Source organism: Geotrypetes seraphini, chromosome 4 (genome assembly GCF_902459505.1).
Source record: "Geotrypetes seraphini chromosome 4, aGeoSer1.1, whole genome shotgun sequence".
Taxonomy (NCBI): domain Eukaryota; kingdom Metazoa; phylum Chordata; class Amphibia; order Gymnophiona; family Dermophiidae; genus Geotrypetes; species Geotrypetes seraphini.
The window spans coordinates 310,475,887-310,497,385 of NC_047087.1; the positions used below are offsets into that span (position 1 = coordinate 310,475,887).

Sequence of the window (21,499 nt, forward strand, 5' to 3'; positions counted from 1 at the left end):
TGTTGCTACTTATGATGTTAAAGTGTTTGAGGCTTCTGCAGATGAGGACGGAGCTTAGGCATTGGTGGAATGAGGCATTATGACATCACAGTCTGAGCTCTAAAATGTTGCTACTTATGATGTTAAAGTGTTTGAGGCTTCTGCAGATGAGGACGGAGCTTAGGCATTGGTGGAATGAGGCATTATGACATCACAGTCTGAGCTCTAAAATGTTGCTACTTATGATGTTAAAGTGTTTGAGGCTTCTGCAGATGAGGACGGAGCTTAGGCATTGGTGGAATGAGGCATTATGACATCACAATCCGAGCTCTAGAATGTTGCTACTTATGATTTTAAAGTGTTTGAGGCTTGTGCAGATGAGGACGGAGCGTAGGCATTGGTGGAATGAGGCATTATGACATCACAATCTGAGCACTAGATTGTTGCTACTTGTGATTTTAAAGTGTTTGAGGCATGTGCAGATGAGGACGGAGCTTAGGCATTGGTGGACTGAGGCATTATGACATCACAATCTGAGCTCTAGAATGTTGCTACTTATGATTTTAAAGTGTTTGAGGCTTGTGCAGATGAGGACGGAGCTTAGGCATTGGTGGAATGAGGCATTATGACATCACAATCTGAGCACTAGATTGTTGCTACTTGTGATTTTAAAGTGTTTGAGGCATGTGCAGATGAGGACGGAGCTTAGGCATTGGTGGAATGAGGCATTATGACATCACAATCTGAGCACTAGATTGTTGCTACTTGTGATTTTAAAGTGTTTGAGGCATGTGCAGATGAGGACGGAGCTTAGGCATTGGTGGACTGAGGCATTATGACATCACAATCTGAGCTCTAGAATGTTGCTACTTATGATTTTAAAGTGTTTGAGGCTTGTGCAGATGAGGACGGAGCTTAGGCATTGGTGGAATGAGGCATTATGACATCACAGTCTGAGCTCTAGAATGTTGCTGCTTATGATTTTAAAGTGTTTGAGGCTTGTGCAGATGAGGACGGAGCTCAGGTATTGGTGGAATGAGGCATTATGACATCACAATCTGAGCTCTAGAATGTTGCTACTTATGATTCTAAAGAGTCTGAGGTTTATGCAGATGAGGACGGATCTTGCAGGAATGGGACAGGGACAGAAAAAGGACGGGGAAATGAATTCCTGCAGGAACAGGGAAATATTTATCTCCGTATCATTCTCTATAACAAACCGTAGACTGTTTCCAATTTCAGCCCTGTCTGGGTGTCAGGCTATTCTCAGGATCCATGCAGCTGTCAGATCAGTGGTAGCCCCTGTGCTGTTCCGAAACAGTTGCGTTTCTTGGTCTCAAGAGTCAGGTGGCTATGTTGGACCCAACCAGGAAGTAGCTAATGCAGGTCAGAAGCTCGAACAAATTCCAGCTCTCTCCCATCTTCAGTGTATAGAAAAGTTTAGAGGGAAAATAGCAAGTGATATGTCGCGCATACGGCCTGCACTCCTCGCGGCTTTATTTAAATAGAAAATGTACCAGGAGATCAGACGAAAACAGACATAATTCTGTTTTGGTCAATCAGTATTCAAAACAGTATAACCTGCCTGAAATGGCCACTCATGTGTTAAATCACAAGTTCTGATCACAAGTATCTGATAATTTTCACTGGTACCTAACTGGCTATCTTTGCTGAAAATGAACAGTTAGAGTTAGAGAGTTGTGCGGGGACAGAAACCCCACCCATTCCCGCCCGTCCCCGCCAGGATCCTCTCCGTCCCCACCTGTCCCTGCCAGGATCCTCTCCGTCCCCGCCAGGATCCTCTCCGTCCCCACCTGTCCCTGCCAGGATCCTCTCCGTCCCCACCTGTCCCTGCCAGGATCCTCTCCGTCCCCGCCAGGATCCTCTCCGTCCCCACCTGTCCCCGCCAGGATCCTCTCCGTCCCCACCTGTCCCTGCCAGGATCCTCTCCGTCCCTGCCAGGATCCTCTCCGTCCCCACCTGTCCCTGCCAGGATCCTCTCCGTCCCCGCCAGGATCCTCTCCGTCCCCACCTGTCCCCGCCAGGATCCTCTCCGTCCCCACCTGTCCCTGCCAGGATCCTCTCCGTCCCCACCTGTCCCTGCCAGGATCCTCTCCGTCCCCGCCAGGATCCTCTCCGTCCCCACCTGTCCCCGCAAGGATCCTCTCCGTTCCCACCTGTCCCTGCCAGGATCCTCTCCGTCCCCGCCAGGATCCTCTCCGTCCCCACCTGTCCCTGCCAGGATCCTCTCCGTCCCCACCCGTCCCCGCCAGGATCCTCTCCGTCCCCACAAGGAATTACCTCCATCCCCACCCGTCCCTGCCAGGATCCTCTCCGTCCCCGCCAGGATCCTCTCCGTCCCCACCTGTCCCCGCCAGGATCCTCTCCGTCCCCGCCAGGATCCTCTCCGTCCCCACCCGTCCCCGCCAGGATCCTCTCCGTCCCCACAAGGAATTACCTCCATCCCCACCCGTCCCCGCCAGGATCCTCTCCGTCCCCACCCGTCCCCACCAGGATCCTCTCCGTCCCCACCTGTCCCTGCCAGGATCCTCTCCGTCCCCGCCAGGATCCTCTCCGTCCCCACCTGTCCCCGCCAGGATCCTCTCCGTCCCCGCCAGGATCCTCTCCGTCCCCACCAGTCCCCGCCAGGATTCTCTCCGTCCCCACAAGGAATTACCTCCATCCCCACCCGTCCCCGCCAGGATCCTCTCCGTCCCCGCCAGGATCCTCTCCGTCCCCACCCGTCCCCGCCAGGATCCTCTCCGTCCCCACAAGGAATTACCTCCATCCCCACCCGTCCCTGCCAGGATCCTCTCCGTCCCCACCCGTCCCCGCCAGGATCCTCTCCGTCCTTACCCGCCCCCCCCAGGATCCTCTCCGTCCCCACCCATCCCCGCAAGGAATTACCTCCACCCCCACCCGTCCCCGCCAGGATCCTCTTCATCCCCCCCCGTCCCCGCCAGGATCCTCTCCGTCCCCACCCATCCCCCGCAAGGAATTACCTCCATCCCCACCCGTCCCCGCCAGGATCCTCTCCGTCCCCACCCATCTCCGCAAGGAATTACCTCCATCCCCACCCGTCCCCGCCAGGATCCTCTCCGTCCCCACCCATCCCCGCCAGGATCCTCTCTGTCCCCACCCATCCCCGCAAGGAATTACCTCCATCCCCGCCCGTCCCCATAAAAAGCAGCAATTACTTCTGACAGGATCATCAATTCCACAGTTTCTTTTGCTGTTTTCCTTGTGGAATCTCTTTGGTGGAACCCTTTTTTTGTTTTCTGTTCAGGTAATTAACTTATAAACCCCCTCTTTTACTAAGGCTGACATGTCCATTATATTATATGGACGAACCCTGCTTCCAAAGCCTTCCATCCCCGTGGGAGTCCCGTTGGCTAGAGGGGGGCCCCCGTGGGAATCCCGTGAGTTAGGGGGGATTCCCGCGGGACCCCCGCAGGACCCCCGGGATTCCCGTTCCCGTGCAGACCTCTAGTTAGAGCCCAAGTGAAAACCAGCTATTTTAGGATGTTTCTGGAGTGGAGTCAACTGCATAAATGGAACCACAGGAACGAGGGTCCTATTTTTAATGTGGCAACCCATGGCTGGTTAAGTTCTAAATATTGTCTCTGGAATAGCCCCCACACACTAGAATGCACTCCCTGAAAGGCTTCACTTAACGCTAGAGAATGACACGGGGGCAGAATTTGTCTCCATCCCCATGATTAACCACAAGAAACCATCCCCTTATCATTCTTTAAGGAGAGGGAAGAATCCGAGTATGAATGGGCTCAACCATTGACCCTCAAGCCTTGCATTGAAGAATGCTGGTGTAGAAGGACTGAGGTTGAGATTGGCATGACAGACTCTGGTATCCAGAGCAGATACTGTGATGTCATAATGCCTTATTCCACCAATGCCTAAAAGCCAGCCTCATCGGTGATGTCACAATGGCTTCATTATCCTATACTTGGCTCACATAAGAATCAGAGTACGAATGGGTTCAACCACTGACCCTCAAGCCTTGCATTGAAGAATGCTGGTGTAGAAGGACTGAGGATGAGATAAACACTAGAGAATGACAGAACAGTTATTGTGATGTCATAATGTCTCATTCCACCAATAAGAGACAAGTTTATCAGTGATGTCATAATGGCTTCATTATCCTCAAATAAGAATCAGAGTACGAATGGGCTCAGCCACTGACCCTCAAGCCTTGCATTGAAGAACGCTGGTGTAGAAGGACTGAGGCTGAGACAGACACCGAAGAATGATGCCAGGTGGTTAGAATATAAGACCATAAGCGTTGCCATACTGGGACAGACCGAATTTCCATCAAGCCCGATATCCTGTTTCCAACAGTGGCCAATTCAGGTGACAAGTACCTGTCAGAAACCCAAAGAGTAGCAACATTCCAGAGCTGATACTGTGATGTCATAATGCCTCAGTCCATCAATGCCTAAGAGCCAACCTCATCAGTGGTTCTTTGTCCTATACTTTGCTCACATAAGAATCATAGTATGAATAGGCTCAGCCACTGATCCTCAAGGCTTGCATTGAAGAATGCTGGTGTAGAAGGGTTCAGGTTGAGAGAGACACTAGAGAATGACACGGGATGAGTTCCTGGCGGCTAACTGCATGGAAGGGGACAAATTCTTCCTCTCAGTGGCAGAGATCCAGCAGGGTAAGGAGGAAGCCATGAGCCATCCCCTCCTTATCCCACTGGAGTTCCCCATATGTTTGGGCAAGCCCCGCTCACCCGAAGCTGGCTCTCAGCCCTTTAAGGACCGGCGCTCGGCGGACGCCTTCCTCTCACCGGCAGGGATCCAGCAGGGTAAGGAAGACGCCACAATCTATCCCAAGTTTATTCGTCTCTTGGTATACTGTTTATCAAGGGATACCTAAACGGTTTACAATAATGAAAAATACCTTAAAAGGTAAATCAAAACAAAACTGAAGAAAAGAATTCTAAATAAAATTGTGTGGGGGGGATTACATAAGAAATAGCACTGACTGGGAGGGGGAAAGGGGAAGTACACTAGCACTAGGTTCGCTTCTAAGTTGTGTTAATGATGGGAAAATACTTTTATGTAGTTTCAAATCGTTTGTCTAGTAAATGACATTGCAAACTCAAGAAACAAAAGTATTTAGCAGATGATGATAGATTAAAACCATAAGGCCTGTGCATTCTTCAGTTTGCCTTATTGCAATCCTACAGGCTCAGCTTAATCTCTCACTTGATTATCTCCTTATTTCCTCATGACTAAGGACCTATCCCCTATCTTTTGTTTCATTTTTGCAAAAAGAGATCGGTAGGGTGGAAATTTTCAGTGTTTTTTTAAAAAAATTATTATTTAAAGTGGGTCCTGACAGGGAAATTCTGTATAGGACACCAGTCTTGGCAGCTTTTGAGAATCGCACACCGGCGTCCTATACAGAATCCCGTCGGTCCATTAACGCCGGTTAGAGAATCACGTTGCCATCAGCTGATCATGGCAAGGGAATCCCTCTACAGCAATCTGATGAGGGCTGCGGCAGGGAAATCCTTCCCCCCTCCCTGGCAAAGTTCCCCAGCAGGAGGGATGCCCACTTCCTCCTGCCACCATACCTGAACTCCCCCACGAAGTTCCCTGGCATGGTGCATCCCAGAATTCACCAGGAAGTGGAAGGTCCTGAGCATGGGTATTGGATGCCAGCGCACTCATAAAGCTGCAATTACCAATTACGCTGCTAGTTTTTACTCAAGGTGTGAAAAATAACAAAAAAACATGGTTCACCAAAATATTTAATTTTATTGTTTCTATTTTTCTATCATGGACATCAAAAGGCTAGTTGCATTAGCGGGAGGTCGTTATAGTTGCCAAAATGCTGGCCTTCTGATAACGAGCTCAGCTCGATACTTCGCAGCTCCCCATTATATACCTTTGGCTCAGTGTGACATCATTGGCTGTGTGGGGGCCAATCAAAACTAACAGAGGTGGTCTTAAAAGTTAGACAAAGAAAATTCCTCTACGTTTAAAAGGTTCATAACTCATATTTGTTTTGTTTACATTCATTTCTGAATATACATTAACATTTTATAACATATCCAATAATCTTTTTGTCATTCTTAAAACTTATTTCAGACAATTTGTCTATGTGTCAGGCAAGATGCTGAAATGTTCTAAGCCTGCTTTGAACAACTAAGTTTCATGTTACACCTACAAACAGTGCTGAAAATTGGTCAGCCTTAGAGGAAAGGAGGGGCTGTCTCCCCCTCTCCCTGAGCTGACAGCTTCAAATTTCATTGATCCTCACACAGAAGCCTTCCTATGTTAGAACAGCAGTCTCTGACTAATTATTTCCAGATGTTGTGCTCAGGCTTCCTTTAAATTTCATATAAATTCTTTCATATTCATTCATACTTGGGCCCAACATTCATACATTCATAGCTTGGTTATTCATAATTCATACATGTTTGGGATACGTAATCTCATATACTTTTTCTAGCCAGCCTAAGGCACATCTGGTATCAATTAGAATCACGATGCTAGGAGCGGGAAACCTGAACAAAGACTTGACAGAAAGTTACTGACACAAAATGGAGTCCAAAAAGAGAAGATATAGAAAAACAAAGAACAAAATGGAGTCCATGTATATCCTGATTTCCTTTATGATCTAGCCTAATAGCAAAGTACATAAAAAGAATATTATTATACTTTCCCTTAATATTAATCTGTAGTGTATTTTTCTGGCCTTGGCTACATCCATATTCAGATTTTTATTCACCAGTTTTTCGTACGCTTCTATTGGGCGTGGCCTTATCTAACACATATGCTTGTATCTGACTAGAGTTACCCAGAATCATACGAAAAACCAGCCCTTTTATAGAAACATTACAAAAATACTGCACTATCATGTCCTGACATCCATTCCATTACCGTCCCATAGACATCACCCCCTACTGGCCACGAGCCACTATTGCTCAGTCCGCCATTTTGGAGTGGTGGGCCTATTGGCCGGAGAGTGTGAGCATTCCTCCAGCCAGACTTTCCCTTTAACAGGAATGGAGAATGGGGAGGGGAGGTTGTCAGGGGGAGTTAGCTTTAAGGGGGTGGCAATGGTTTTTTTTTTGGGGGGGTGGCGGCCGTTCTGGGGGGGGGGGGGGCAGCAGGAGGGGAATGGGCATCCCTCTTGATAGGGATGTTATCCCCCCCTGCAAAGTTCCCTGGCAGGAGGAATGCCCGCTGACATAAAATAACGCATATGTAAAATGCATATGAAAAGCGTGCATTTCTGTATATAAAAATTTAAGACATTAAAATAAGTAGAATTAGAATATTTACTACGGTCTGCGGTGCAATCAATGTGGCATAATCTTCAGGCCAGCTCCCTGCAGTGCATAAAGCCGCGGACAGCGGCTCCTACGCACATTCTGCACCTGAACCGCAACGTCAGAGAGAAGTCTTCCTGATGAGGCGCGCGAGGAGCTGCTGCCCGTGGCTTTGTGCACTGCGTCAGTGAGGAAGAGGGAGCCGGCCTGAAGATAACACCAGGGGCGGCATAAAACAGCCAGGCAGGAGCAGGCCAGAAGGTAAGGCATAGCAGGGAGGGAGGGAGACAACAAAGGTAGGGGGAATGATTTTTGAATTTAGTGATTGATTTACATCTGCTGTCTGTATTTTGCACTGCTCAGGAAGAAATGCATTTGTTTCTTTTCCTCTGGGGTTGTACTGCATGCAGAGTCTTACATTTTAGGGTTTGTTTGTATATATTAGTACTTTTAGTTTTTGGTCCCGTATTTGCATGGGGTTATCTGTGATCTGGTAGGAATGAATGTTGAAATGCATACAGTATGCTTTGTGTAGTTTAATTTTGTGGTTAACCATTATCTGTTGTTAATAAGATTATATTGTGTGTAAATATGAAAAATGAATGGAAAAAATGGTGTTACAATTAGTACTATTATGGGGGCAGGGTCTGGGGAAGAGATGGGCGGGGTCTGGCCCATGACTTAGCCCAATGTTCTTCAACTGCCATTCTGCAGACCGGTGCCGGTCCACAAAATAATTATTTTATTTCCGCCAGTCCATAGGTGTCAAAAGGTTGAAGAACACTGGTGTAGTGTGCTAAAATTCACACCAAGAGGACACTCTGAGGTCTAAAAAAGTGGAAAAACTATTTTTAATAATACCTAGTGATCTCTGCATTTATATATACCATATACTCCTTCCTGCCGCAGACATTCGCAGGGGGGATGGGGGATTCCCTGCCACGGCTACTCAGCTGATCGAGGCAGGAAGATTTCATTGCCACGATCAGCTTAGCGTCTATTTGAAATGTCGGCCAGCATTTTGCATGCCTTCATATGAGGCTTCTATCACTGGGCTAAGTCGTGGGCCAGACCCTGCCCATCTCCGCCGCAGACTCCGCCCCATAATAGTACTAATTGTAACACCATTTTCTCCATTCCTTTTTCATATACACACACTCAAGGCCACTTCTGGGTGAAACCTCGCCGAACCTTGGGCGAGCTTAAGTGTCCCTATGCATCTCCACAATAGGACGCCTACCGCTGCCTACAATCGGGACGCTGTTTATAGAATTTGCCCCTGAATGTGTACTTAGATTCATACACCTATCCCTTTGTCTTATTCCAGCGTAACTTCCTATGTTCTGAGAGTGTTTTTCCTCCTTTACAGGCTACTATTCCTGGAGAAACCCCGGAAACGGCTCTTGGTTTGTGCAGGCTCTCTGTCAAGTCCTCAGCACCTATGGGCGCCAACTGGAGGTCCTGCAAATGCTCACCCGGGTGAACTACCTCGTGGCTAACAACTTTGAATCCTGGTCCGAGGACTCGCGTTTCTGTGCAAAGAAGCAGATACCTTGCGTGGTCTCCATGCTCACTAAAGAGCTCTACTTTTGAAACAAAAACTGCCTTGAAGAAGGCCACTGCCACGCGGATATTCCGGGGAAGTATAAAGCTGACACCTGAAAGGTTGTAACTCTTTGGGACAGGAGAGGCACCTCTGGCTATCAGTCATGACCTGTGGCCTACGTTATCTTCAGTTCGTGGGATCCATCATGCCCTCCCCTCGTGTATATTAGGAATTAATACACCTTGGGGCTCTCCTCCCATCTACCTCAGATTTGTTAATCTTTTCTTTCTTGGAAGGAAATGCTGACCAATGAAACTTAAGGGCTTGTCAGTGGAGACTTAAACACCTCCCTCTGCCTTTCTAGTAGTTCTCTTTTATAGACATCTTCGGACACAAGGTGGCTGCTTTTTCCTAACAGACGTTATCAGTATAGGCAGTCGTGTAGGCAGACACCCAATTTCGGGTGGGCCTAGGCCTAAGGTGGGTCCAGGAATCCCAGCCCCCCCAAAGGTCACCTGGCCCTCAACTCCCCACCTGCAGGTGATCTGGGCTTTCAACACCGCACCCCTCCTGTTACCTTTCATAAGAACATAAGAATTGGCACTGCTGGGTCAGACCAATGGTCCATCGTGCCCAGCAGTCCACTCCCACAGCGACCCTTAGGTAAAGGACCAGAGCCCTAACTGAGTCTAGCCTTACCTGCATACGTTCTGGTCTAGCAGGAACTTGTCTAACTTTGTCTTGAATCCCTGGAGGGTGTTTTCCCCTGTTTGAATCCCTGGAGGGTGTTTCCCCTTTGACAGATTCCAGAAGAGCGTTCCAGTTTTCTACCACTCTCTGGGTGAAGAACAACTTCCTTACATTTGTACGGAATCTATCCCCTTTTAACTTTAGAGAGTGCCCTCTCGTTCTCTCTACCTTGGAGAGGGTGAACAACCTGCCCTTGTCTACTAAGTCTATTCCCTTCAATATCTTTTTTCCAAACCAAACATTCAGGCTGCTAAATTGAATGTTTGGTTTGGAAAAATTATGCTAGGAGCTTCCTCCTATCTTGATTTTAGAAAATTATTGAAGACCCAATTATTTGATAAATGCATTTTGTTGTCTTTTAAAATTTTATGCATTTCTTATGTTTTATTATCTGATGTATTTCCATTTTTAAATTGTATTTTTCGCTGTATGTTCATTTTTACCTGTGAACTGCCTAGAACCATTCCTGGTCAGGTGGTATTTAAAAATAAAATTATTATTATTATTTTGAATGTTTCAATCATGTCCCCTCTCAGTTTCCTCTTTTAAAGGGAGAAGAGACCCACTTTGATGCAATCTACTGTTTCTATATAAGTGGGCCTATGGCAGAGGGAAGGCTGTGAGCAGCATGCATTGGTCGCTACTTGCTGCCAGTGAAGATGTGGCATTTTAAAAGGAGTTTTCAGTTGGCAGGGCTTGGGGGTTCTGTGCCAGTCACATCATAGGTCTGTGGCAACTATGTGGGCCTAAACCCACCCAGGACCACCAGTGGCTACGCCACTGAGTGTAGGCCTCACACAAGCATCCTGATTTGCAAACCAGCAACGTTTTGGTATGGAGAGTAGATGCTCTGGTATTAGAGAAAATGCTCACATTATCCCACAACAAAGGGGAGATATAATAGAGATGTTTAAATACCTTTGACTCTCTTTCATTTGAAAGGAAGCTCTGGAATGAGAGGGCATAGGATGAAGTTAAAAGGTGATAGGCTCAGGAGTAATCTAAGGAAATACATTTTTACAGAAAGGGCGGTAGATGTGTGGAATAGTCTCCCGGTAGAGGTGGTGGAGACTAGAGAATAACACAGGGACAAATTTATCCCTGTCTGTCCCTGCCCCTGCCCCTGCCCCATTCCTGTAAGCTCTGCCTTATCCGCACAAGCCTCGAACACTTATGATTTTAAAGTGTTTGAGGCTTGTGCAAATGAGGACGGAGCTTAGGCATTGGTGGAATGAGGCATTATGACATCACAATCTCAGCTCTAGTCTAGAATGTTGCTACTTATGATTTTAAAGTGTTTGAGGCTTGTGCAGATGAGGACGGAGCTTAGGCATTGGTGGAATGAGGCATTATGACATCACAATCTGAGCTCTAGAATGTTGCTACTTAGGATTTGAAAGTGTTTGAGGCTTGTGCAGATGAGGACGGAGCTTAGGCATTGGTGGAATGAGGCATTATGACATCACGATCTGAGCTCTAGAATGCTGCTACTTAGGATTTTAAAGTGTTTGAGGCTTGTGCAGATGAGGACGGAGCTTAGGCATTGGTGGAATGAGGCATTATGACATCACAGACTGAGCTCTAGAATGTGGCTACTTAGGATTTTAAAGTGTTTGAGGCTTGTGCAGATGAGGACGGAGCTTAGGCATTGGTGGAATGAGGCATTATGACATCACAATCTGAGCTCTAGAATGTTGCTACTTATGATTTTAAAGTCTTGGAGGCTTGTGCAGATGAGGATGGAGCTTGCAGGAATGGAGCAAGGACAGGAAAAGAACTCGCAGGGACAGGAAAATAAGTTCCCGTGGAGACGGGGAAAAATTTGTCCCCGTGTCATTCTCTAGTGGAGACAAAGACCGTGTCTGAATTCAAAGCATGAGACAGGCACGTGGGATCTCTTAGGGAGAGAGTGGATGCTGTGGATGGGCCTTTTGGCCTTTGTCTGCCATCATGTTTCTATGAGTACAGGTAGTATTAGAGGGAGGCTTTTGATGTAAATTATAGTTCATGAGAGCAAAACATGGGTTTAGAGACATTAATTCTCCTAAATGCATCTTATCCAGCGTGCCTCAGTTATCCAGTTGCAGGAGGGAGACATTTTGGACAGTCCTAGTTTTGAACTTGCATCCAAAGCAGCGGCATTTGTAGTTTCTGATTCTACACATTGGATTCAGTGGTGCAAGTTCCACGATGCATCAGAATAAGGTTGTTGGACTATCTTTAAATCTCCCTCCTAGAACTGAGTAACTCGATAGCTTTGATTTAACAAATCATTTTTCTATAAATAGTTAGGACAGATGAAATATCACAACCCAAAACAACTCATCACGCAGCATCAAGTAAAAGGAGGGAAAGGCCAGGCTCGATAATAAAACGACATTGATGGCCCAGCATAAAATCCAGGGGAGAAGCCACAATTTATAGTCGTAATCACTGTTCCCTCTAAGTTGAGCAGGTGTCCTCCCAATGACATTGCTGCCAGCGGGGGGCGCTGCTTCAATTATTCTATTTTCAGTCCCTAACGACAGACGTTCTCTGGAATCCTGCAGAGAACATAAGAACATAAGAATTGCTGCTGCTGGGTCAGACCAGTAGTCCATCGTGCCCAGCAGTCCGCTATCGTGGAGGCCCTTAGGTCAAAAACCAGTGCCCTAAATGAGTCTAGCCTTACCTGTGTACGTTCTAGTTCAGCAGGAACTTGTCTAACTTTGTCTTGAATCTCTGGAGGGTGTGTTCCCCTATAACAGACTCCGGAAGAGCGTTCCAGTTTTCCACCACTCTCTGGGTGAAGAAAAACTTCCTTACATTGAGTCCCTGAAGGGTGTTTTCCCCTATAACAGCCTCCGGAAGAGCGTTCCAGTTTTCCACCACTCTCTGGGTGAAGAAAAACTTCCTTACATTGAGTCCCTGAAGGGTGTTTTCCCCTATAACAGACTCCGGAAGAGCGTTCCAGTTTTCCACCACTCTCTGGGTGAAGAAAAACTTCCTTACATTGAGTCCCTGAAGGGTGTTTTCTCCTATAACAGCCTCCGGAAGAGCGTTCCAGTTTTCCACCACTCTCTGGGTGAAGAAGAACTTCCTTACGTTTGTACGGAATCTATCCCCTTTCAACTTTAGAGAGTGCCCTCTCGTTCTCTCTACCTTGGAGAGGGTGAACAACCTGTCTTTACTGAGTCTATTCCCTTCAGTACCTTGAATGTTTCGATCATGTCCCCTCTCACTGTACGGCAACACCTCCAGCCCCTTAACCATTTTAGTCGCTCTTCTCTGGACCCTGCCTCTCCTCATTTGAAAATGTGACGGTGAGCTAGGGTTTCCAGACGCTCGGAATTTCCCGGACGGCTTTTCAAAACCTGGCACTTTGTCTGTGTTTCGAAAAATTTCCACCTTGTGACCGTGTCGGGAAGGGCAGCGCGGTCATACGTGTGACATCATCACATTGCATCCACGCATGCGCAGGTGCCCTCACGACGCGGTGCTGAGGATGAGAATTGGTTGAGGGGGGTGGGGGCCGGGTGGAACTGGACAGGCCTGGGGGGCGTCGCTATGGGTCCGTATTTTACAGGGGTAAAATCGGTCAACCTTATGGTGAGGCCCCCCTCCCTCCCCCCCAACCTGGCAGGATGGTGGAGGACAATTACTCAGCTTAGACTAACTGTAACCATGACATCCTGTTTGTCTTTGGGAAGCAGAGCTGAGATTGTGATGTCATAATGCCTCATTCCACCAATAAGAGCCAGCCTCATTAGTGATGTCACAATGGCTTGATTGTCCTGTTCTCCCCTCTGCCCTCCAATCCAGCCAGCAGATTAACTGTTCCCCTTAATTCAGTGGTCTCAAACACACGGCCCGACAGGTCCTATTTTGAGGCCCTCGGTATGTTTATCATAATCGCAAAAGTAAACTAAAACTGTTTCTTGATCGTATGTCTCTTTAGCTATGAATGACAATATTATTATTAAGACTTAGCCAAAAGGAAAGATTTATAAAGAGTTTTTTTACCTCATGTAAAACTGTCATTTCTTTAATAAGACATTAACTATTTTTTCTGAGGCCTTCCAAGTACCTACAAATCCAAAATGAGGCCCTGCAAAGGGTTTGAGTTTGAGACCACTGGCTTAGAGGGAACAGAGGCCATAATCTTAATTTCCGTTAGAGTTCTTAAGACACATCACTGATCTAGTATCCTGTCGTAAGGGTGTACTAACAGTTTTTAGCGCAGAGAGCCGTGCTGAATGGCCCGCGCTGCTCCCAATGCTCATAGAGTTCCTGTGAGCATTGGGAGCAGCATGGGCCATTCAGTGTGGCTCTCTACACTAACGCAGTTTAATAGAAGAGAGGGTTAGGTATAGGCGTTTATGCCAATATAAACCAGACCTAAAAGCCTGTGCTTAAGTTGTGTATGTGTGTATTCTATAACAGTGCGCGTAACTTTTAAGAATGGCCATGGCCCGCCCCTGTTCCTCCCTTGGTCATGTCCGCTTTTGAGTTCGCACTAGAATTTATATGCACCACTTTATAGAACACACTTAGAAAGATATGCGTATAAATTCTTAGAGAATGACAGGGTGACGGAATTTGTCCCCGCAGATAACCATGGGAAACCATCCCGTGTCATTTAGGGTTAGATTCACTAACCTTACCGCTCTGTGGGCGATCCAATCTTTGGCCAGGCGACTGATTCAACAGTCTTCATGCAAATTGACTCAATCGGAGGCACGCCCCACACCGACCACACGAATCGCTGAAGAGCGATCCCGATGCATGCGCAGACCATCTTCTGTGCCTGTAGATAGTCTGCGCTTGCTCTCGGCGCAAGGAAGAGCTGGAAACTTTTTACTTTTTTCACGAGCCCGTGGTAAAACGGGAAGTATTTGATTGTTTATTTCGTGGCCATCTTCATTTTTAGCATCAAGCATGTCCCTCTGTGGGGCTGAACTTGGACTTAAACGGCATCAGGAGTGTCAGTATTCATCTCGGCGAGCCCAAAAACTATGGGTTAGACACTAATATCTGCCTTTTATGATAATTTTTACTTCACCCCCCTTCCCACCCCCACAGTATTTTTCCGCAGATAGTAAGTCATATGTATACCAAGTTTGGTTGAAATCTGTTCATGTGTTTCAGAGTTCTGTTCATGAACAGAGAACATGTGTTTCAGAGAACATGTGTTTCAGAGAAATCTGTTCATGTGTTTCAGAGTCATCCAAGGCAGGGGCGCATGCAGTGGATCCTATTGCTGGCTCCAGCACAAAATCAGAGCATCCTGCAGCAGACCACATCAAACATCACCACCATGGTCCCAAGAACATGGAGATACTGCCAAATCATCGGAACTGTGGTGGCCAGAAGGGCCCTGATAACCTGCCGGAGCTGTTTCTGACGGGACATGGGCAGGAATACCTCAGTTAGTGCAAATCCTGCATTGGCTCGAGGTGACTGCATGAAGGAGATCACTCAGCCCAAGTGCTGAAGCAACAACACGACTTGTGGAATGGCCTGACATCCTGCGGACTCCGAGCAACCAATTGCCCAGATGCGGAGTGAACAAGACTCTCGTGGTGTGCAGATGGGCTGCCACCACCACAGCACTCTGGATAAGACATGGGCGCCGTTGCCAACCTGAAAGACAGTGCCGCAAACTGATTGCCCCTCTACTCTACTCTACTCTACAGATACATCCGATTTTAGATAGATAGATAGATAGATAGTACATGACGGCAGATAAAGACCTGAACGGTCCATCCACTCAGCCATAAGTTATACCCATTAAAAATTACAGGTAACGGGGCGGGGATGGGTGGAACTGGCTGGGCCTGGGAGGCGGTTCTAGAGGGTCCTTGGAAACGTGGCCAAGGCATGGGTGCTTTGTGCCCTGGGCCACTCTTTAGTCAGGTGTCCTCCATCCCCAACGCTGTGGTGGAGTCGCCTAAGGGGCTGATTCTCTAGAGTACGACCAATGTTGCATATGCAAAACTGTGCACGTTGCAGATTTGCCCACATAATTTAATTGTTTAAGAAGCCAATCAATGCTGATAAAAATGGCGCGAACTGGCACTAATTAGAATTTGCACGCACAGCTTCCTATACATATTCTATAAAGCGGTGCGCTTAAATTCGAGCGCATGAATCTGAAAAAGAGCGTGGCTCGGGGAAGATCATGGCTGGAGCATGGGTATTCCTAAAACATATAGAACACGCCCAATCCGCACAGATGGTTTTCGTTGGCCTAAATGAGTATGCTTAAATGTTAGTCACATGGATGTAGTAGCATAGCGGGGAAGGGCGGTACTCGTGGCGGTGGCACCTAGCATCACCGTGCCATGCGCCTTCTTATTCTTCCCTGCTGCTTGAGCGCTCCCCCCCCCCCCCGCACACACACACACCCCCTCTTGAAATGTTTTGCCGGTGTGAGCAGCATCTTCCACCCCCTACTTGCGCCAACCTTGGCTCCCTTCAGATGCCACAACATCTTCAGAACCCTTCAGGTTCCGCAACAAGGAAATGACGTCAGAAGCATGGAAGACGCTACTCACGCCGGCAAACATTTCAAAAGGTATGTGGGAGGGGGGCAGAGAGGAAAAGAAGAGCCGGTACCCCCTACCAAGATGGCGCCTGGGGTGGTCCGTCCTTTACAACATCACTACACATACAGGCACTATGCGTGATTCTATAAACAGTGCATAACATCAGAGGCATTTTATAGAATTAACATATAGACATAGTAACATGATGGCAGATAAAGGCCAAATGGCCCATCCAGTCTTCCCATCCGCAGGAGCCACTATCTCATCTTCTCCCTATTGGCTAAGGCTCTTTACACCTGCATTGTGATGTCATAGAACTTTAGTAGCATAGAAACATGATGACAAATAAAAAAAGGCCAAATGGCCCATCCAGTCTGCCCATCTGCAGCAGCCTCTATCTCCTCCTCTCCCTATTGGCTAAGATATAAGACATAAGCCTTACTGGGTCAGATCAATGGTCCATCAAGCCCAGTAACCCATTCTCACATTGGCAAATCCAGGGCACTAGTACCTGGCCAAAATCCAAGGAGTAGCAACATTCCATGCAGTGGCATCCCCCATGTCTTTCTCAATAGGAGACAATGGACTTTTCCTCCAGGAACTTGCCCAAACCTTTCTTAAAACCAGCTACGCTATCCGCTCTTACCACAACCTCTGGCAATGCGTTCCAGAGCTTAACTATTCTCTGAGTGAAAAAACATTTCCTCCTATTGGTTTGAAAAGTATTTCCCTGTAACTTCATCGAATGTCCCCTAGTCTTTGTAATTTTTGACTGAGTGAAAAATCGATCCACTTGTACCCGTTCTACTCCACTCAGGATGTTGTAGACTTCAATCCTATCTCCCTTCAGCCATCACTTTTCCAAGCTGAAGAGCCCTAACCATTTTAGTCTTTCCTCGTACGAGAGGAGTTCCATCCCCTTTACCATCTTGGTCGCTCTTCTTTGAACCTTTTCTAGCGCCACTATATCTTTCTTGAGATAAGGAAATGTCTGGGGAAATCCGGATGTCTGGTAACCTTAGTTTCACCTCACTGATCCTGGAAGGAGGCTTGACTGGAACTGCCATCCTTGTTTTCCTACTAGTAAATACTTAACATAGCATAACAAAAATTTTTATTTATAAACTTCAAAAGCCTTTCGGTTCTATGCGGTTTACAAAAGAGATGGGCTGGCCATTGTCGGTGAGCTACAATAGATAGAACATTGGCATGAACAAGTTAACAACAGTTTCATTATCAATATTCTGCTTTTGTAGGGATTATGAGAATTTTGAGAACAGATGGGTTTTTATGTTCCAACATTTTAAAGGGAAGCAGCCGGCTAGGGAGGAGGTGGGACCGCTGGATGACGGAGACAGGAAGGGAGTGGTGAAGGAGGAGAGAGAAGTGGCGGAAAGACTAAACATGTTCTTTTCGTCTATATTTACAAAAGAGGACACATCCAACATACCGGAACCTGAGCAAATCTCCAAAGGAGACCAAACAGATAAATTGACATCCATGGAAGTAAGCCTTGAAGACGTACGCAGGCAAATAGAAAAATGAAAAACTGACAAATCGCGGGGCCCGGACCGAATCCACCCTAGGGTACTGAAAGAACTAAAGGAGGAAATAGCGGAACTACTACAGCAAGTTTGCAATCTATCCCTGAAAACAGGAGTGATCCCGGAGGATTGGAAGATAGCCAAGTTACGCCCATCTTTAAAAAGGGATCAAGAGGTGACCCGGGGAACTACAGACCAGTGAGTCTGACCTCGGTTACGGGGAAAATGGCGGAAGTGCTGATAAAAGACAGCATCGATGAGCATTTCAAAAGAAATAAACTTCTATACACAAGCCAACATCGGTTCTGCAAGGGGAGATCGTGCCTAACAAACTTACTGCCCTTCTTCAAAGGAATTAACAAAGGGATGGACAAAGAGGACCCCATACACATCATATATTTAGATTTCCAAAAAGCCTTTGACAAGGTACCCCATGAACGCCTACTTCGGAAACTGAAGAACCATGGGGTGGAAGGAGACGTACATAGATGGATCAGAAATTGTTTGGCGGGTAGGAAGCAGAGGGTAGAAGTAAAGGGCCACTACTCAGACTAGAGGAGGGTCACGAGTGGTGTTCCGCAAGGGTCGGTAATTGGACCGCTGCTATTCAATATATTTATAAATGATATAGAAACAGGGATGAAGTGCGAAATAATAAAATTTGCAGACGACACCAAATTATTTAGTGGTGCTCGGACTAAAGAGGACTGCAAATAATTACAAAGGGACCTGAACAAACTAGGGGAGTGGGCGACGAGATGGCAGATGAAGTTCAATGTAGAGAAATGTAAAGTATTGCATGTGGGAAGCAGAAACCCGAGGTACAGCTATACGATGGGAGGGATGTTATTGAAAGAGAGCACCCAAGAAAGGGACTTGGGGGTAATGGTGGACAGGTCGATGAAGCCGGTGGCACAGTGCGCAGTGGCCGCTAAGAAAACGAATAGAATGCTAGGTATAATCAAGAAGAGTATTAAACCAGAACGAAAGAAGTTATCCTGCCGATGTATCGGGCGATGGTGCGTCCGCATCTGGAGTATTGCATCCAATATTGGTCGCCGTACCTTAAGGATATGGTGATACTCGAGAGGGTTCAGAGGAGAGCAACATGTCTGATAAAAGGTTTGGAAAACCTTTAATACGCTGAGAGATTGGAGAAACTGGGTCTCTTTTCCCTGGAGAAGCGGAGACTTAGAGGGGATATGATTGAGACTTATAAGATCATGAAGGGCATAGACAGAGTAGAGAGGGACAGATTCTTCAAACTTTCGAAAACCACAAGAATGAGAGGGCATTTGGAAAAGTTGAAAGGGGACAGATTCAAAACCAATGCTAGGAAGTTCTTCTTCACCCAACGAGTGGTGGACACCTGGAATGCGCTTCCAGAGGGTGTGATAGGACAGAGTATGGCATTAGGGTTCAAGAAGGGATTGAACAATTTTCTGAAGGAATAGGGGATAGAGGGGTATAGATAGAGGACTACTACGCAGGTCCTGGACCTGTTGGGCTGCCGCACGAGCGGACTGCTGGGCACGATGGACCTCTAGTCTGACCCAGAAGAGGCACGGCTTATGTTCTTATGTTCTTAAATAAAAATGCATTCATATAATACATGAAGATATTCCTTACAAATAGTTTCACGTATTTAAAATTCCAATCAATATCGATATTATCTATAAAATATTATCCTTCCTCCAAACATTTTATATGACAAACTATAATCCTCCATTATCCCCCCTCCCTACCTCCCTCCATCCCATTCCCCCTTCCCTCCCAGGATGAAAGGTGACAGATGGGTTTTTAATACCTTTCTAAAATGCATATATGAGGCCCAGTTCAGGATCCCCTGGAAGCGGCTTGGCATGATAAGAGTCAGTTAATAATCTGTCTACCTCAAATGAATCCAAGTTGGGGGGGGGGACCAGCCTGGTTTGATGTGATCTCTGCATTTTCCTGGTTACATTAGTTCAATGTGTCAATAGTTGTTTTGCAGCCCATAAACTGCACTTGTTTCTGCCTTTGCTGCTACTTAAAATTAGGAATTTGGGTTGGCTTAAGAGCCTCAGTAATTCTATTGAACAATTTCCTGGTGCAGCTGAAGTCTGGCTGACCTCGCGTTGCCCCATTTAATAACACACCAGCTTCTATGGAATGAATTCCCTAATATAAATCATTGTGTGCATTGTTAGTACAATATGCAAATCACCATCCACTCTCTCTGCTCCCATTGGAAGTTAGGTACATGTCAAACACTTTTTTGTAAGTACGTTAAGTTTGAAAACCAAAAACGAGGAACAGAGTCCAATATTTTATTGCCCAAAAAAACAAACATATTAACGATCGTTGAGTAAATGTCTGCACTGCTTGGATTCTGCAGGCGGAGCCAGTATTAGTGTTGCTCCCAGCTCAATCCATTGCACATGCCAAACAGCACCAGACAGCACTGGAAAGAGTGAAAAAAACCAGGCGTGGACTAGTTCTTGCCTGAGCAGATGCCTGTACAGGTCACTCCATTACTACATTTTTTTTTTTTTTTTAGGTTCAATATTTTTATTGAATTTTGAGAAAAGGTACTTAAACATTCAACAAAATATCCAGGGAAAGTCATCATGTTCTAAATCAGGGATCTCAAAGTCCCTCCTTGAGGGCCGCAATCCAGTCGGGTTTTCAGGATTTCCCCAATGAATCTGCATGAGATCTATGTGCATGCACTGCTTTCAATGCATATTCATTGGGGAAATCCTGAAAACCCGACTGGATTCTGGCCCTCGAGGACCGGAGTTGTCCACCCCTGATCTAGACTAGGGATCTCAAAGTCCCTCCTTGAGGGCCGCAATCCAGTCGGGTTTTCAGGATTTCCCCAATGAATCTGCATGAGATCTATGTGCATGCACTGCTTTCAATGCATATTCATTGGGGAAATCCTGAAAACCCGACTGGATTCTGGCCCTCGAGGACCGGAGTTGTCCACCCCTGATCTAGACTAGGGATCTCAAAGTCCCTCCTTGAGGGCCGCAATCCAGTCGGGTTTTCAGGATTTCCCCAATGAATCTGCATGAGATCTATGTGCATGCACTGCTTTCAATGCATATTCATTGGGGAAATCCTGAAAACCCGACTGGATTCTGGCCCTCGAGGACCGGAGTTGTCCACCCCTGATCTAGACTAGGGATCTCAAAGTCCCTCCTTGAGGGCCGCAATCCAGTCGGGTTTTCAGGATTTCCCCAATGAATATGCATTGAAAGCAGTGCATGCACATAGATCTCATGCAGATTCATTGGGGAAATCCTGAAAACCCGACTGGATTGCGGCCCTCAAGGAGGAACATTGAGACCCCTGCTCTAAATAATCAGGTAAGTGATTTAGAACTTATGCATATAATATGTTACTATAGTCAGTAGTTGCCACACTCCCTTTCAATATTCAGACTAAAAAATTAATGTATTCCTTTTCGTCATCCTCTTCAACCCACAATAAATAAATATTTATAAGGCTGCCAATCAGGTGGAGAAGGCTTCGTCCAAGGCAAGACAAATGATGGGCTGCGTCCGTAGGGGTTTTGTCAGCAGAAAACCTGAAGTCATAATGCCGCTGTACAGATCCATGGTGAGACCTCATCTGGAGTATTGTGTTCAATTCTGGAGACCGCACTACCGGAAAGATGTGTTGAGAATGGAGTCGGCTCAGCGAATGGCTACCAGGATGGTCTTGGGGCTCAGAGAACTCACGTACGAAGAAAGGCTAAAAAAAACTGCGGATGTACTCGCTGGAAGAACGGAGAGAGAGGGGAGACATGATTGAGACCTTTAAGTATATTACGGGACGTATAGAGGTCAAAGATGATATC

At 46.6% G+C, this 21,499-nt stretch overlaps 1 protein-coding gene across 2 annotated transcripts in view; it reads left to right on the forward strand.

Annotated features, from left to right (window-relative positions):
* The window catches only part of CASP7 (caspase 7), a 60,969-nt gene extending 51,438 nt beyond the window's left edge, over nucleotides 1-9,531 (forward strand). For both annotated transcript variants that reach the window (XM_033943537.1, XM_033943536.1), the window contains one exon: nucleotides 8,655-9,531. In XM_033943537.1, the coding sequence (XP_033799428.1) occupies nucleotides 8,655-8,878 (224 nt within the window). In that variant the 3' untranslated portion in view covers nucleotides 8,879-9,531. The remainder of the gene's footprint in view (nucleotides 1-8,654) is intronic.
* Nucleotides 9,532-21,499: the final 11,968 nt, after the last annotated feature.